Here is an 18,802-nt window from a genome sequence, read left to right on the forward strand (position 1 = left end):
TTTTCCTGTTGTTTTCTAAGACAGTGTGCCATATTACTGTAAATTAATATATTTTCAACATATTAGTAGTGTAAAAATAAAAGCAAATCACCGTTTGTCAATCATCATCATTTACTCTTCTTGATTTAATGGTAATTTACCGTTGCCATTTTACAGTTTTCTAGGGTAATTTTTACATACATTTCTTACAGTGCAGTTGCAAAAAAAAAGAAATTTAGAAAACCATAAATTTCACACCCAAGGCTAAACTCTCGCGGCCTGGTTGCAAATGACTCACAGACGGGTCCGTGGCCTGGTGGTTGAGGACCGCTGCCTTATAGGACAATTAATTACTAGTTCTTTTCTAATAATGTGTCACTGAAGTATAGATCATGAATGTTGCTGGTTATTTCCTGTCATGTTTAAAAGCTGAGGCTCACATTACTCTGTTGAACCATTCAGTCCTCAGCTCCATTGAAAACAAATCCATGTTTTTTTCACAATTTTATTGTCCTATAACGTAAAAAATACAAAAAAAAAAGATTCTATATATTTCTACACTTTTCCATTGATATTACATTAATCCAGACAATGTTATAACAATGCAAAATGCAAACAATGCATTAGTTGTATGACGTCCTTATACGCTCTGTTGTTTGTGCTACGTGTTACCCCAGAACTCTAAATACAAACATAATATAAATATAATAAAAACATAATACAAATTTGATTTGTCACAGTTGTTTATTTATGTGAAAAATACAAATTTTGTTTATAAACATCTAAAAGAACCAGCTCGAATAACCTGTAAAGGATGTAATCATGCTCAGTTTTACTTTAATATACCAATTTATTTATAAATCTTACAAAACTAGGGAAAAGTCTGCACTTCACACAGACAGCTGACTGAAAAGCACGTCACACTCAGTGAACAAATTTCCTTCGTGAGTGAAACACAGATGTCTGCTGTGGTGTTGTGATGTCCCATTTTCATATAGCATAAAACCAAATGTATGTTTTTTTCGATCCTGAACAAATCCATGAGAAAATCTGAAAGACCCAGGAGGCTGCTGCTACAACTTTAATTCATGTGAACTAATTTAAACCGAACTCCTGCTGGAAGGAACAAAATATGAAGAACAAAATAACTGAAAATGAAACCTGACACTGTACAAACACAGATCAGTTTAATGTGCTGTGCCTAAAGCTCATTGATAAAAACATTCTCATGAACATCTCCAGCATGTTTCTAGCTCATATCCATGCTCTCTGTGGCTCCTATACCCCCACCCTCCCCTCCCTTGATGCTCTGGTAGATAGACGCCATGTCAGTGCTGGTTTTGATTTGATTGGCAAATTCGGCCATGCTGGGGCTTCTTTCCACCTCAGGTACAGCCAGCAGGGCGGCGACAGCACGCATGGCCGAGCGCCGCAGCTCCTCCTGCTTTTCAAACTCCTGCTTCACAGAACCGGCCTTCACCTGCAGGTGGAGGAAGGAGACGGAGACTTCATTTCAAGGCAGAGGGAAACTCAAGGTTACAACTCCAGGTTTGTAAAGATCTCTGTGTATTTTACCTTTAAACTATAAAAAAAAAGGTTCATAGAGAGTAAGGATGCGGTTTTTATAAATAATTTCTGGTAAGTTGTGTTTAAGAGACCATCAACTCCAATCCATGCAGTTTTTTTTTATTTTCTGAATCATAATGTTTTAATGAAGTGTTGATTTCTAAGACTGTGTGTCTGTTTGAGTACTTTGGTGGTGACGGTCGCTTTAAGTGGTTCCACCAGCCTGTCCAGTCTCTGGAGAACAGCAGCAGGACACAGAGAGACCAGTCTGGCCAGCATCAGGAAGGTCAACATCTGCACAGTGATATTAAAAACAAGGAGAAAATGATCAAAAATAAATCATTATTTTCTGATTGCTGGTGCTACTGAACACCCCAGAAATCATTCCACAGGACAGAAGGTAAAGAGGTGGATCATTTTTACTTTAACTATTTTTCCACCCACTCTGATATCATAGTGGTCTTTGAGTCCTTCCTCTACATGATCCAGGAACTGCAGGATGTCCAGCCCCTCCAGGCAGCTGTCCAGAAGACTGTACATACACTCAAATGCAGCTTTACGCACATCCAACCCATCATCAACAGTATGCTTGAACGGACCCATCTCCACCTGCAGCACACAAACAGTAAAACGTCTGCACAGAGCATGAACAGAAACGCCTGCTGCTTCTAAATCAGCTAACTCACTTCTCTGATGAGGTCCTTCCTGATCTGGGTCTCCTTGTAGAGGTGAGGCAGCACTCTTCCCAGGAGACCGCGGATCAGAGACGGTTTGTTATGAGCTGCTGAGTTAAACATTACCAAGGCGATACGTCGCACATTGATGTCCTCATCCTGCAGGGTCTTCAGGAAGTCACCTGTCACACAGAGATGACATCACAGCTTTTTATTTTTCAGAGCCTCATCTGGGTTTTTATATTTGAGTCAGCATTAGACTTCAGTTTATATTTAAGATTAAATGAACATTTGTTTTGGTTTTTAAGTGGGATCATATGAGGAACTTATCTGTAGTCAGTGTATCACTTATCTGTCAACACATCCAAGCATCAATCTGTGGGGCTGAAAAATGCTACCAACAAAGAAGGGGGAAAACTGCAGTTCCTATAATGGCCACACAGGTTTGAGACAAATGAGAAGACTCCACTCAGGCAAGTCTGCTGGACCAGACAGGGTGAGTCCTCGTGTTCTCAAGGCCTGTGTATAAACTGTTCCTGATGAGTTTGAGTTTGCAGACAGTCCTGGTGCTGTGGAAGACATCTGTCCCAGTGGCCCCCAGGACTACAGACCCTTGGAAAGTCTCATCCTTGACCTGCTATGAGCTACAGTCAGGCCACATCAGGATCCCCTACATTTCGCTTACCAGCCCTGCGTCGGAGCAGAGGACCCTATTCATCTACCTGCTCAATTGTGCAGAATCCTCTGCAGCTCAACGTGACAAAAACCAAAGAATTGATTGTGGACTTTATGGGGATCAGGAAACCTGTTTCAATCCAGGAGGACAAAGTGGAGGACTATAAATACCTCAGAATAAACGTTGATAATAAGCTGGACTGGGTTAAAAACACCACTACACTCTACCAGAGTGGCCAGCGCCATCCTCTATGCCGTTGCATGCTGGGACAGCAGGCTGAGGAACAACTTATTCTATGCTGTTCTTATTGTCTTGGGGACACTGTAACCACATAATTTCCTCAGGGATTAATAAAGTATTCTGATTCTGCTTGAAAGGCGAGTCAATCTGATTATGAGACATGTTATACTATGTGTAATGATACTACCGGTACAAGCCTGTATTTCAATGCAGTGTGATTCTTCAGGAATTGAAAGGGAGAGCATACATCTACAATGAGTGATGTTACATCTGACAGCATTGACAAAATGAGGCTTGTTTCTCTGACATGAGATCACTGCTTCGTGATGTGCCTCGAGCTGTTGAAAAGATGCAGGAATTTTAATTTTCTGTGTGAACTGGATCTGGCGTGACTCTGAGGATCATCACAAGCTTGCAAGGAGATTATAAGAACATTATGGAGCCAACAAGGTGAAAAATATCCGCAGTTAGGGAGCATTTAGACATGATATCTCCTAATAATGACACACATCTTCTCAAATCAATCTCAGAGAGGATGGTTGGTTAGAGGTGTCTGTGTGTATAGCAAAAATAAAATACAGAACCTGATATCCGCTGGTATGCACCCCACATGTATTATCACAGCTGGGCTGCTGTACATCGAATGAACAGTAGATGTCATTACTTCAAAATGAGCAATTGTTCGGAAAGATTCGACACATTCATGGAGCTTCATCGCACCATCACCATCTACAAGTGTTCCAGTCTACCCGTTGGACCAGGTCAGCAATTAAAGTTTTAGGTTTAGAACTTGCTTTCACACAGCCTTTTCCAAAGGGAAACACCAGAATTGCTCGGCTACCTCTGCAAATCTGCATATGTGAGCCATTAACGTTTCACCATGAAACTGAATCTTAGAAAAATGTTCCCACTTTACTGTAAAAAGATGAAGAGTAATGATGTAACATGGGATGCAAACATTTACCTATGCAGTCTTTCAGCAGTGAATCTATAGGTGCCGGGTGGTCAACAATAGTGAACTTGATGGCTGTTACCACGGTGCTGCGAGCTAAAGGAGAACCTGTGGAGACAATGTAACAAAAATAAAGATTTTTGTATATATTTTTTTCTCATTCATATTGAAGCCATATTAATACAAAATGTCAAGACCATGTACAGAAACAGAGATTGACCATGAAGATGTTAATTCTGTGTTATTTGTTGCATCTGACATAAAAAACAAAAATATAAAACAGTTCTTAAATATCATCCTACCAGTTTTAAGTTGTTGTTTAAGTCGAGGCAGAAGTGCTGCCGGATTGACTAAAGTGAGTTTTCCCAAACATTCAGCCACCAGGTTCCTGGTGCCCTCCTCCTGACACTCGCAGTTCTGAAACAGCAAGGCCCACACAGACTCTACATGGGGCGAGAGACTGGAGGCTGGACAGACACTGAACAAAGAGAGAGGGGAGGAAGGAAACTTTAAGAAAACTTTAAACTTATTTTATTCAACATATGTCATGCAAATTTTGTTGCAAAGCTTTGCAAAGTTTTTTGGCAAAATCTATCATTTTTATCAGCTTAAATATTAAACTGTTACTGCAAAATTCACACTTAAACTGCAGTGAACTCATAAATGATGCTTTTCAATGATCACCTGCTTCAGAGAACAACAACAGATTATGGTGAATTAAATGCACACACACACATTTAGCCAAACATTCAACAGAACACACACCTGATGACTTCTTTGAGGGAGTGAAGGAGCAGGTACTGTCTCCGTGGCTGGGCTGAGATCTCCTTCAGGAGGAAGGGCAGGTAATCGCTCAGGCAGCCGACGGCCATGCTGCCTAAAGCGCAGGAGGCTGCCGTCTTCACCTGAAATCACAAACAAGATGTCCACACAGTCGGCTGTCTGAGCTTATTTAACCTTTGTCGCATTAATTCATCGACTGAACTAACCCACTCTACTCTCCACACAGTTTGCTCCACAGAGCTAAAGCAACATCTCATTCTGAAGGATCTTTTTTACTGATTGTCAGATCTCTAAATCTTCTTTAAGCTCTGTTTTCACACCTCCTGTTTCTGGCCGTTGTGAAACAACTATCAGACACTGAAGAAGCACTTACCTAATAAGTAGTAAAACAAACAACTGGCACTGATATCAAAGCAGTAAAAGGGTAAAAAACAAAACGGACTTTTTGACTAATTAGGTTTCAATATCAAGGAAATGTAACTGTGATGTGGGGGAAACAATCAGTTTTCCTTTGTGGAAAATAAACAATCGGATTTGGAGAAGCTCTTCTTTTAACTAAAAGATAAATTTATTCATTGTGAATGAAAAATTTAAATATTCAGATGTGGATAGTGTGTCCTACCTCTTCACTGGTGGAAGAGAAAGCCTCCAAGATGACTCCCTGCACCTCCTTACTTCCTCCCAGACTGCCCTTCCTCCCCACCTCCCCCAGACACAACAGGGCGAGGACACGAGCAGCCTCTGGAGAGCCGGGATTCTTCACCTGAGGAGAGGAGAGGGCAGAATTTCAATGAGGTAAGTGTTAAAGTAATAACAGCAAAGAAAACAAAGGTGGCTTCTAAGAGGACAGTTTCAGATCAAATTTTATAAAACAAACAAACACGAAATTTGTCTAACAAATTTATATCTCATGTCTGTTTGTGTCACATTCTTAGAGGAAACCTCCATTGAAGCTAAAGCAGAGTACAAATGCCAGACTCTCACACCTGCTGTATGAAGCCGGCCACAGTGCCAGGAGTCTCTTTGGGAGAAGCAGAGGACAGAGCAGCCACACAGTGAGCGACTGAGTGGTAGGACTGCCTATGGACGATGCTGCCATCTGCAGAAGACTGAGATCTGTGAAACGGCTCCATGAGAGACTTCAGCAACTGACTGAGAGGAGAGGAGAGGAGAGGAGAGGAGAGGAGAGGATTATAATCCCGGGTGTAGTATTTGTGTTGATATGTTGCTAACACTAAATGGACTGATCTGATTAAATCTTCCAGTTATAGTTTAACAAAGGTGCTGGGAAAAATGTTCTGATTCATATCAAACAATATAATTAAAGATCTTTAAGAAAAATTACAGATAGAAATAAAAAATCTTGAGCAAACAGGAAGAGTGCAGACGGAAAACGTAGACCTGTCAGAGTAGAATCCAACCAAGCATTTGCGCTGACCATTATTATATTATTCTGTAAAAAATATATCATACACGAAAATAAGTGTACTGCAGTGATTGAGGCATTTCACCCCAACTGAATGTTCGTCTGGTCTGGATCCAAGATCAAGCTTTGCCTGAACAAAAAGCATTTTCAGGTATATGGACAGTATGTACACAAATGATAGAATATAATTAATCTGATGAAGGTCACATGGACTGAAATATACACACAGTCGGAGGAAGACACACTATACATCTTGCTCATATGTTAATCGGCAGTACAGGAACATCAACATGACTTGCTGATGCAATGTTGGGTTAGTTGAGGCTAACCAGGTCACTTGTGGTCATGATTAACATGTTTTAAACAAGACTTTAGCAGCTTGTGAGTGCAGAGTCTGACTCTTATCTGACAAACCTTCAGGGGAAAGACTTGCTTTACTGCCACTTTAAATAGAAGATGTTATCAGGTTGTGTCATTCTCCTGGTTTGGTTTAATTATCTCAAAGTCAACACAGAACAAACTGACTCATGCTTATTTTCTCAGACCAGACAAACTTCTCCAAAGCCAGAGAAGACATTACACAACAGACTGAGTATTCCTCCCTCCGAATACTGAACTGATATTTATCTGTAAAAACTTTGGAGTTCCCCTGCAGATGGTAATTACATGAATATTCATTTCTTGGAGATAACACTCACACTGACGTCTACACCCAGGGGATGTGATTTAATGTGGACTCCTGGGAATCTGATGGTGTTTCAATGCGCTGTTTCATATTCTTGCTGTCTAATAATATAAAATAATGACTTCTAATCACTTAAACACATTTGAACTGTGGCTTTTGGAAGGTTTTCATGGCATTTGATGAGATAACTACTGTTTACATGCCTGAGGGAAACACTGGAATGATGCACTGCTGCTCTTTTAAAAATGTGGGCTAAATTAGAGGCTTTCCAACAACTATTTAAAAACATTTGATTCATATCAGTGATTAAAATTCATTATAGTTTAACGAAAACATTATAAATAAGCCATTAGCAATAATCCTCAGCACTAAACAGCTTTCCCACTCCAAAACTGTTGATCTGTCCAGTGTTATTAGGATAAATGACCCAAAGAGATTCACAACCACATCCTATCTCACCTGTAGCTCAGATTACTGGTTTTGGACAGCACCAGTGCTTGCAAGTACTCGAGTATTGCTTCCAGAGTGCTACCCTGCAGGAGCGGTGAATGGATGAGTCTGAAGACTCCCGGCAGAACAGACGAGCTGATCTTAGCCAGAGTCGAGGGGTAGGCTTTGGCCATACCGGTGAGCAAGGTGATGGACACCTAAACAGAGGCAAACTACAGGTAGATTCAACCACAACATGTTTCATGTGTCCAACAATGTCTGCAGGCAACATCCTGTTTTAAGGAAAGCTGACTCAGCGGCCTGTGAACTTTTGAGTCATGCAGCTACGCTAACAGAGAACAAGGAGAAAAAATCTAAATAAAAATCAAAATGAGCAGAATAAGATCCCCGCTTTCCACCAACACATGTAATCTGAGCCCTAAACTTTATGTTTGATATTCCTTAACCCACTTCCTAAATGTATATGTTTTTCTTGGTGTGAACTATATGATGGAACAAAAAGAACCACCTCCAAAAATCTGCAATTACACATTTTTTACCATAATACGACATAAAATAGGCACATTACTGCTTTCTAAAAGGCAATCTCAAAAGGAAAACTTCCTGTCACTGTCTGTCTAAGTTCAAATGTCATGCACATGCACGTTGATTCATTTATGAAAAAAAATTTTATTCTATAGATTTAATTCTTGACCTGATTCATGTGCATGTTCGGTTCAGTGCCTGTACCTGTGAAACATGCATGTCACTCTCATCCACCAGAGTAGGAAGTTCGCTCAGCACGGGCTCCAGGGCTGCAGGTTTAATGCTGGCAGCGTGATGAGTGACCAGCGCCGTCAGACACGCCAGCGTCCCGAGCTTCAACGCCCGCTGATTCTTCCTCAAGAAAGATCCCAGCACAGAGAGCGCTTCTGGCAGGATGGGTGACATGTCGATCTGTAGAAAAGGACAGGAAGTTACTAAAATCTTTCAAATTAAATAATGTGTTCATTAAATTAAAAAAACAAAACGAAAGTCATAATAAACCTTTAACGGAGAGGCAGCGATGAGGGTGATGGTCCTAACTGCTGTTAGTCTTGTGATCTCATTCTTTAATCTCTCCAGAAAGATCGCCAAGACTGCCTGAACTTCTGCCCTCAGGTGGTCACCAAGGTGACAAACAATGTGACCCATACAGGAAATCGCTCGTTCTTTTACTTCCTGGTCGATGTCTGTTGCTTTGAGCCGCTTCATCGTTACAGAAAACACCTTTGGGAAAAATAAATAAATTAAAATTATAAAGAAAAGGTAGAACCTGTTCCACACATCAGGAAAGCCTTGTGAAGGCACCAGCACAGCAGCACAAAATTCCTGGTGCCAAAGTATGAACCAGCGATGTCAGAGACCATGAAGAGGGAGCAGTCACAGAACCTTTTGATCACAGTTTGTTTCAGATGTTTTTAAAATCTATAATTCTGTAGAAATACTTTGATTCAGGCAAGCAGGAAAGCACCGGCAAAGTCATGTTTGTTCATTTTCCTTAGACAAATCACAGTATTTAACCTGCCATTCACAGTCGTTTTTCATTAATTCTTTGCTCCCACAACACATGAAAAATGATAAATAGACAGGATGCTATGGAGCACAATTAAATTAAACCGCCTCAGACCAGAAAGCAAAACAGTCCTGAGCTATTTCACCTCTTTAACGAACGGTTTAGGGTCAAATCCTCCTGCTTGTCCCTGCGGTCTCATCACTTTGACCAGGTGCTGGATGACCAGCAGAGCCTCTGAGGTGATTTTATAGAACGTGTCCTCAATGCATGCAATCACTGGGGGCAGCAGCACCTGCAGGGGTCACAGCACAAGTTAGTCTTTACATTCTCATTATTGTTGAAAAATTTAGTGATTCAACTTTTTAAAGCTGCAGATCCCCCGAGTCATTATGAGAGACAGTGTACAGGTTTCAAGACAAAGCCTTAAAAGAAGTTTTTGAAACCTGCATGTGTGGCTGAAAGGCCTGAGGAGGGTGGGAGAGGAGCAGGACGTTGAAGAAGGAGAGCGCATCGATCCTCATGGTGGACAGGGTGGATTTGTCTGTCAGGGAGAAGACGATGCCTGCAGGAAGGAGGGGACAGGAACAGAAAGAAAAAAAGAAAGAAAGAGTGGGAGTAAGGAGCCAAAATACAGCAGCTGAAGTGAAAGAGAAAAGCTACTGGGAGACTTAGGAACAGCCGGTTGTAGGAAATGTGTGAGTTTTAGATCTTAAAGATCTTAAAGATCTCCCTTAAAGTCTATGTGACTTTGCTGAAAAGAGAGTGAAAGTTTCTGACCAGTTTGACGGTTAAGAATTAATTTGTAATGCATGTGTGTGTGTGTGTTCCTGTCTAGCTATCTTTGTGAGGACCGAAATCTGCATTCTACTATACTTGTGAGAACCAACAGTCATTTGTGAGGACACGCAACCCGGTCCTCACAAATTTGAAGGCATTTAAAGGCATTTTTGGGGCTCAAAATGTGGTTTTAGTGTCTGGGTTACAATTAGGTTATGGTTAGGTTTAGGGTAAGGGTTAGGCAATCATTTTTAATGGTTAGGGTAAGGGGCTAGGGAAAACATTATGTCACTGAAGGACCTCACTAAGATAGTTGAATGGGGTTGTGTGTGTGTGTAGGTGTGTGCCTACCAGGTATCAGGGCAGGTATATGCTCTTCCAGGGCTCCCGGTACAGTGTGAGCCAGCTCAGTGAGGAGACAGAAGCAACCCTGTCGGGATTTGATGCTCTTCTCCTTCAGCTGTCTGTGGAGGGCCTTTACAGTCGCCGGCACCTGGACACACAAATCGCCGCACAATTTATTTCTGCAATTCATATTTACGAGACGCTCAGCAGAACTGGAAGACTGCAACATCTTAGATATGGACACGTTTGTTTAAAGGCGAAGAAGCTCAAGCAGGTTTTTTCAGACAGAAAGTGAAGGGTCTGTTTAGGCTCATATATGGGATAAGCATGCAGGCATTTGGAATTGTAAATCATAGAGAGCTACTCTGATGGAGTCCAAGAATAAAAAGATGATGCTAGAAATGAGCAAAGATCAGCTGATTTGCCTGGACTGTTAGGTAGTCTCGACTCTGTAGCCTGCCTTTTAAATTTAAATACCAAACATCTTTGAATTTTAGGTAAGTCAATGACACCTTTAAAAATGTAATTTAAATTTATCTACTTTTCAGCTCTACTTGTGAAACTCAATTAAACTCCATCCAAAAACTTCTCAGCACCTGTTTTTTCAGCAAGGCGACTGCCGGCTCCTCCTCTCTTCTCACCCCGGGATCTGAACCAGACACGATGAGGCTGTGGCGACTCGATGCCACCCGTGTTTGTCTCAGCAACGTTGAAAAAGCAGTGAAGACGTCGGCCCTGACGTTCTCCTCGCGCTCCTTGAATCGTGCCAGCAGAGCGGGGCAGATGGAGGAGTAGAAGGAGAGCAGGAGGTCCAGACGCGTGCTGATCAACGCCTCCAGACACTTGATGGAAGAGCGCCGCACCTTCCAGCTCATGTCATCGTCATCACTGTACTCGTCGTCTGACTCTGAGTGAAGTCGTGAAACGAGAATAAACTCGATTTGCTTCATACAGGTGACGGATGGAAGACAGCAAAACTCAAAAGATCTCACATTTTGTTGTGTGAAGTTTGTAATAGTTTTAAGAATCGACAGACTCAATCTGAACAAAAACAGCCGCTTTTGTTGAAAAGTTCTTTCTAAATCAGATAAACTCACTTAAAGAATACAGGTACAAAAATCATCCATATGCAGCCTAAATGTCTTTAACTTCAGTGTTTTTAATGTAGTCTGTGTTCATACGAACATTTCATGCTTCAATGTCAGTTATAAAGACCTGCTTTAAAGACTGATATTTATGTTTTAAAATACATATGAAAATGTAAACACCAACAACATAGAGGCCTATTTGGGAACCAAGAAAACAGCATTAAAGAATAAAGGTTGTCCTGCTGTGGTGTCAGCTGCAGGTAAGGACTGTTGTTCTCTCTGAGCTCTCATTTGTTCACATTTTCACGCCACTGAAAACGGACAAATGATCAGTTATCATTTGGCCATTTGGAATGTAACCATGGATGTACAGATCGTAATCGCTGGATTAATTCAAAACTAGACACCTAAAACATGATGATTGATTACCATCATGTTCTGTATGTTCCTGTTATTTGCTTCCTGTTAATAGTTTTTCTGCTAAATTTCTATTCACAGACACACAGATCTCACACACCTTCCTCAAGCTCATCATCTATGTCCATTCTATCTTCATCCTCCTCCTCGTTGTCATCATAGTTGTAGTTGGGGTCAAAGGTCATATACTTAAGACAAAGCTGAGTCACTGTGGCAATGTGAGGCGACATCTCCTTTGGACACCTGCCAATCAGGAAGTAACAGAAAGAGCCACAGTAAGGACACGGAGTGTGGGTATGTACGCCTGTGGGTCATGCTGAGGGGACAATGACCTGTTTACAACATGGACTGAACAGAGGTCCCAATAGTGCAGACCTTACCAAAGTGTGGGGCCCGCCCCCCTATGGGGGGGGGTGCAGAGCCATTACAGGGGGGGGCGTATGAAAAGGGGGGGAAAAAAACAAAACGCTTGGACACTGCTAGCACGGGGCGCCTCCACAAACGCAAAGCAGGAGATGAAGCATCGCTGAATATGTTTCCAAACCAACTTCATTCTAAGCCAAAGACTTGAAAATATGGTGAAGCATGTCTGCTCTTTGGCTTCACCTGCACAAGTGCTGAGGTAGGTCTCCCTGCAGGGTTGGTTTTCCCTGCGTCGGGAGCAGCGCTGGGCTGTTCAAATCACGGACTAACAGTATCCCACAGCTGTTTATGCTTTTAAATCCATTTTGCACAGAGAGGCATTTTTTGAAAAATGTATTGATAGCAATGTTGAATATTATTACACATGAAAAAAAAAACAACTACACGTAAAATAATCACACGGTGACGCCTCTGCCTTTCTAAATAGAGAGACAGTAACTGCGTGTGTGTATGTAAGTGTGTAAAAAGTGCAGACAGTCAGATTAACAGTATTTTGTCTCTATCTGCCATTCTGCAATTCATCTCATGTAAACAATAACGTGGCGCACAGCGTGACGTGAAAAAAGGCTCATACCTTTGACATTGCGTGACGAAGTCTGTATTCCTCGTCCACACGTAAACGCAAAAAAGGAGTTTTAAAAAATCTCCGTTTTAGGTGATTCCAAACGCCGTTTACGTGTGGACGAAACAGCTGCGTGTTCAAAAATACCCGTGTAGGTGTGGATGTAGTGTAAAAGAGTTAGTAGCTTATTTTATTACTACCTGTAATTTATTGCAGTTTACTTGTATTTGCTTAATTGTTTACTAAATGTTTGAGGTGTGAAAGGGAGCAAAATATGGGCGTGTGTGGTTGGAGGATGTGTTTGTGCGTGTGCATGAGAAGGGGGGGGGGGCATTTTTCTTGTAAAGCAAAGGGGGGCTTAGCAAAAAAAGTTTGGGAAACACTGCTATAGTGAATGTATATAAAGACTTGCTTCAAGGTAACAATTAGAACAGGGTTAGGTCTGTAGAGCTTCTGGTTATAGTCAGTGTAACTCTGTGGGAAATCAGCGTGAAAATATTGTCCCCTAAAGTGATGGAAACATGACTTTGTTTGTACCTGCGTATAAAAGCTTCAAAGGCCTGGAAACAATACTCTCTCAGCTCATCATCTTCTACTCCGGTGAACTTTACCACCATTGGGATCAACTTCTCTAAATGTTCACCTACAAACCACAAAGAATGGGAAAAGAATCTACACTTTAGATGTTTTTCTTCACTAAATGACACAAAAAATGCATGAAGAACCAAAGTTTAAAAAGATCCACGAGTCTGCAGCCATGTGGGGGCTTCATACAGTGCAAGGGCACCAGATGAAGGGCCAAGAGCCGACTTCCCCCTACAGGGAAAGTTGGAGGAAAGTCATCATCTTAGCTATCAGTGCTAAATTGAATTCTAGATCATCTGAAAGGCATTTACATGTCTGAGTGTGGAACATTTGCTACATTAGTGAAACTAAGAAGATGTATTCTATAAAAAACAGTCAGAATACAGGAGCGCTGGACTATCAACATCTGAAACCTTTCAGAAGACCGGTCACTGTCCTACTAGTTTGTTTCCCCATTCAGCACTGAAGGCGGCATAAACACAGCATCAGCTCACCGACTCGATGGCCGCCCTGACGACTAATGGTTGCCAGGCACTGGATGTATGTTCTTGTCATTGATGTGGGCGGACCCTTGGCCAGCTCTTTCATCAGGTGTTCTGTCAGCTGGGAGAAGAGGGCAGGGCTGCAGCAGGGCACCAGGTGACCGAGAGCTAAGATGGAGCGCTTCCTGACCGCCATTCTGGGGCTGGTTAACTGCAGCATCCAAATGACGAATGAATGAAGAAACATTAACGAGCAGATAAAGGGACAAATGAGTAAAAATACAATCAAATAAACTGTACAACAAAATGAATGAAAGTCATCATAAAGCTGTTAAAGCATACAGTAAATATACTGAAAGCAACGTGAAATGAGAGAGTGATGTGCACGATTCTTATAAAAACGGGTTTCTTATAATAATATGAAAAATATCCTGCTATCTTAAGTATAGTAATAATTATGTCTAAAAACAGATGACAGTGATTTTTTGGGTTGTCATGGTAGCACTACACTGTAAAACCACAGTTAACATTTGAGCGGCTGAGTGTTTCTCACCTGAGGCAGCAGGCTGGAGAGCAGAGAGCTGTGGAAACTGACCAGTGCACCACTCAGCCTGTGGAAAAAAAGCAAACAGTGAAAAGCTTAAAAGTTCAGCAACGTGTACCGTGTGTGTGTGTGTGTGTGTGTGTGTGTGTGTGTGTGTGTGTGTGTGTGTGTGTGTGTGTGTTTGAGCTGGTACTTTTCTAATGTGGGACAGTCATCACGTTTGGACCGAGATCTTGTTTTTACCTTCCCAACATGTCCGACAGGATGTCCAGGGCCTCTAACTGCACAGACACATCATCGTGTTTCCCCATGGCACCAATCAGCTGGGAGGTAATCTTCTTACACACGCTGCCTGTCAGAGTCAAACCTGTGGATCCAACCCAAAACAAGGATGTTTAAAGAACTTTGAGCTTTCACTGCCTTCAAATGATCAGACATCCTGATTTCAGCTCACATTAAGGACTGTAGTTGCTGAATAATTGTGACAATTAAGCCCAGATGGCAGCGAAAGTGTGCAAAAATTAATGGTGAAAAAGTGACAATTTACAATTATTGGTTATTATTTAGTGAAAACACAAATATGGCATGTTGTAGCTGTGTAGGTAATTTCAGACACTTTTACATGCAGTCCCAGGAAAATTACAAACTTATTAAAGTAAAATATGAATGACTGTCTACAATGTAAGCTTTGCTTCTATGCCATGTATTATTGATGCTCTTCATACTCTCGAAGTTGCCCCTTTAACATGAGATGGAAATCCACCATTAAAAGCTGATCATCACGACGAGGAGACAGGTGGGAGGACAGTGAGCGCTCACCTGAGGATGTGAGTGGCAGCTCTGCGATCACGGTCTTCAGTCCCATGCTGGAAATGTCCCTCAGCTGCTCTTTGTCCGACGTCATGTTTGAACACAGCACGTCCACCATCGTCTCCACCTGGGGCTCCTTCACTTTGCTCACCAGAGGCGCCAGGCTTAAAAACAAACACACCAAGTTAAAAAATGTCATAATTTTGTTTCAAACCACTATTTGTTTAAATAATTATGTGATAGAAATATGACCTGTAGTATCTAACCAAGCACTTTGCAAAAACAAAAAGGTGGCTATCTAACACACAGCCTGCTACACAGACACCATCAATACTTTAAGTCCAGCAGAAATGAAGGTACCACTCTCATTTTAGTGCATTAACACTCTTATAGCTTGCCTTCAAGACCTTGAAAGGGACAAAATCATTGACCGCCTTACATATCACCGCCTTTACCCAGGGGATGCCATACCCTGCATTTACGGACTTCCTAAGATCCAAAAGGAAGCTGTCCCACTCAGACCCATTGTCAGTAGCATAAACTCAGCCACTTACAACATCTCGAAACACCTTGCTACTGTCCTAGCACCTCTTGTGGGGAACACCCCACATCACATCAAGAACTCCACCGACTTCACCGACAAGGTCCAGAAACTTACCCTGGACCCAGATGAAACCATGGTGTCCTTTGATGTAGTCTCCCTCTTCACTTGCATACCCACCACGGAGGCAGTGGAGACTGTCAGAAAACAACTACAAGAAGACAGCTCCTTGGAGGACAGGACCAACTTCACACCCGATCAGATCTGCACACTGTTAGACCTCTGCCTCACCACTACATATTTCAAATATAACGAGGGTTTCTACAGACAAAAACATGGCTGCGCCATGGGCTCCCCCGTGTCACCTTTTGTAGCCAACCTTTACATGGAGGAAGTGGGCCATCTGACCTCAGGAAATCACATGATAGGGTGGGGCCAGGTTTCAGAATGAGCTCACCCGAAACCCTGGCTGATTGGGACCTACACCCGCTTTCACACCTTGGCTCATGTGATTAGGTAGAGGCTCGTCAGGGGGTCCTTTGTCCCTCTTTGGGGGGAAACTCCCACTGGGTTTAAATCTGGGACTCTCCACCATTTGACCTTAGAACTGAAGAAGCTTCTCGGATGAGAGGTGAAACGTCTTCAAGCAACTTAAACAAGTCCAGACGCTTTTCTTTCCAAGCTCCTTAGCCTACGATGACCTGGATGACTGAGAACCTTCACAGACATATTAACACTCTTATCCTTATTTAATTCAATTCAGGTCAATTCTGTTTTATTTATACAGTGCCAAATCACAACAACAGTCACCTCAAGGTGCTTTATAGTGTAAGGTAGACCCTACAATAATACTTACAGAGAAAAACCCAACAATCATATGACCCCCTATGAGCAAGCACTTTGGTAACAGTGGGAGGCTCCCCGCTGAACTCTGATATAATGCTGTCACTTTCCATTACCTTTATTCAAAAGACAAAAGTTTCCAGAAACAGACTTTCGAGTAAATGGGAGTAGATGATACAGTAAAACTTAAAATAGTCTATAACTCAAGGGTTGGGGATAATGCAGCCCTCTGGTGGTTAAACCTAGTTAACCCTTCCACAGAGGATAGTTACAAAGAGCACCTTTCTAGGAATCCAAAAATAAATCTGGATAAATAAAATACAGTTTACATGAACTAAAGGGCCCGTGGTTGAAGCTAACCTTTGACCCCTGACCAGACTGTGGAGTTAAGGAAAGAAAACACACCAGGACACTGACTTCTGGCACCGGTTCACACTATGCGTACGAGCGAGATTTTTACCATTTCACAGCCAGGTTCTGCACCTCCCCATTCTTGTCTTCCAGCAGTTTGAGCAGCATGGTCACAACTCTTCTCTCGCTGTCCTCGTCCAGCTTAATGCTGTCCTTCTGCAGCTCCAGCATCAGGTCATTGGTGGCCATGAACCTGCACACACACACACACACACACACACACACACACACACACACACACACACACACACACACACACACATAGAGACCAAAGTTAATAAACTGATCTGTGAATCCTTTCAGTAATCCTTCTTTTCATTACTGCCTCAAAAAAGGGTCAAATAATGAATTAAGTGTCTAGATTTGTTTAGATGTCTATTTATTCTTTAATTAGATGCTTTTTCGACACTTCTGTTACAATTGTGGTCTTTCAGTAAAGATGTGCACATTACTTGTCCAATAAATATTTAGCTCATCAATTCAATGACAACAAAGAGAGAGGTAGAGGTTGGTATTATTAAGTAATTCAAATCTATACTTGTGTTGTTGTTGGCTTATAGATGTGTTTATAACACTCAAAGAGTTATCAAAACATGTAAAACAGTTGCAGAATATACTTTTCTTGGTCATACATGGCAGTAAACCCAATATGTGTTCTCCAGTGTTAAAAACATCTCCAAAGATATTTTGCAATGTATTAAAAGATTTTTAAGACAAAATAAAATAACAAAAATCTCCAACATTCTTGAACCTACTGCTATCTACCTGGACAACAACGACTCACTTTATCAAAATATAAAACTATTTAAATCATGAATTTATCATGTTAGCAAAAAATCCCTACTTCCAATTTCTGTAATTGAGTACTTTAAAAAAAAATCACAGCCGACACAGATATTTACAAACATATTTTGATAATGATTAAATTAGTCAATAATATTAATATAATATTTGGAGTTTTTTATGAAAACGTAACCTTGGTTAGGTAAAATTGTTACATCTATTTTTTGTTTTCAGGTAGAGAAAACTAATAAATGATGTGTCGATTAAATAAAAGTAATTAAGACTGTATAGAGGGCACTATTGTCTCCTCTGTGGTAAAATGGCACACACAAGTCGGGGTTTTAAAAAAGTGTCATCTCACTGTGAGAGCTGCTCACTGTTTCTTACCTGAAGTCTTTGTCAGTGGAGGTCATTTTCTCCAACAGGTTGGAGATGTGGTAGGACACACTCGACATCTTTCCACTGTTTAGGCTGTCACTCAGGCTGAGAAAAAGTTTTTTTCCAACGGTAAACTCAGAAAACTGGCCACCAGATTTAAGCCGACAACATGGCGAGGCTAGGGGGGGCAGAGAGGAGAGCTGACGGCCTGATGGAACCCGACACTCGGCGTGCCCGGCCAAAAATAGACGGCAAGGGAAAGTGGTTCAGCTTTGTGGCGCCGCCGTGTGGACACACGGAGTCCAACCGGCCATACGGAGGCGGTAATGTGCCGATAAACCGAGTTTCAAGTCTTATTTTTACGCTAATTTGCCGAAAAAAAATGCCGACGGTTATCGGTTAGCATTAACCGTTTGGAGTTTTATCCCAACTTTATTGATAAACAAATTCAACAACAATTACAGTAGCCGTTTAGATTTTTTTCTCCTCAACTTTATTGATAACTCACACATGCAGCACAGTTTGGGTTAACTGTGTTCTTCATGTAACCACGTAATAATAACAATAACAACAATAATAATTATATAATAATAATAATAATAATAATAATAATAATAATAATAATAATAATAATTAACAAATTATTATTATTATATCGAAGTTTGGGTGAGGTTTGAGTGGAAACAAAAACAGAGTCACTTGACAAAAAAAGACAAAATTATGACAAGAAACTGCCCATATTTAATGAAAGAGATATTTGTATGTTTAAAAATCAGTTCAAAAAGAGAAAATGTAGCTTTTTTAAATATTTTCACTAATCTGGGAGGGATTGGATTTTAATTTATTTA

General features: G+C 41.3%; 1 protein-coding gene across 1 annotated transcript; it reads right to left on the reverse strand.

The window, feature by feature from the left end:
- Positions 1 to 690: 690 nt before the first annotated feature.
- On the reverse strand, positions 691 to 18,394 carry cand2 (cullin-associated and neddylation-dissociated 2 (putative)). Its single transcript, XM_082532809.1, has 24 exons — positions 17,964 to 18,394; positions 16,843 to 16,986; positions 15,008 to 15,162; positions 14,432 to 14,555; positions 14,198 to 14,255; positions 13,657 to 13,855; positions 13,115 to 13,220; positions 11,693 to 11,835; positions 10,684 to 10,994; positions 10,094 to 10,235; positions 9,409 to 9,527; positions 9,111 to 9,257; positions 8,458 to 8,679; positions 8,161 to 8,367; positions 7,441 to 7,628; positions 5,857 to 6,022; positions 5,493 to 5,633; positions 4,853 to 4,992; positions 4,390 to 4,565; positions 4,100 to 4,195; positions 2,232 to 2,401; positions 1,990 to 2,154; positions 1,732 to 1,839; positions 691 to 1,459 (listed from the first exon to the last, which is right to left on the reverse strand). The coding sequence occupies exons 1-24, from the start codon at positions 18,029 to 18,031 to the stop codon at positions 1,229 to 1,231; spliced, it is 3,726 nt and encodes a 1,241-aa protein (XP_082388935.1). The 5' UTR covers positions 18,032 to 18,394; the 3' UTR covers positions 691 to 1,228.
- Between the last annotated feature and the right edge of the window lie 408 nt (positions 18,395 to 18,802).

This window comes from Aulonocara stuartgranti (genome assembly GCF_965226115.1).
Source record: "Aulonocara stuartgranti genome assembly, chromosome: 5".
In the NCBI taxonomy this organism is placed as follows: Eukaryota; Metazoa; Chordata; class Actinopteri; order Cichliformes; family Cichlidae; genus Aulonocara; species Aulonocara stuartgranti.

What these genes read in the sequence shown, in the direction of transcription:
- cand2 (XM_082532809.1), bottom strand. Translation starts at nt 18,031, where the DNA reads ATGTCGAGTGTGTCCTACCACATCTCCAACCTGTTGGAGAAAATGACC. An exon ending in TCTCTTCCACCAGTGAAGAG is followed by an intron (nt 4,993 to 5,492) that starts GTAGGACACACT and finishes TTGTGATTTCAG; the next exon opens with GTGAAGACGGCAGCCTCCTG. An exon ending in AAGACCACTATGATATCAGA is followed by an intron (nt 1,840 to 1,989) that starts GTGGGTGGAAAA and finishes ATCACTGTGCAG; the next exon opens with ATGTTGACCTTCCTGATGCT.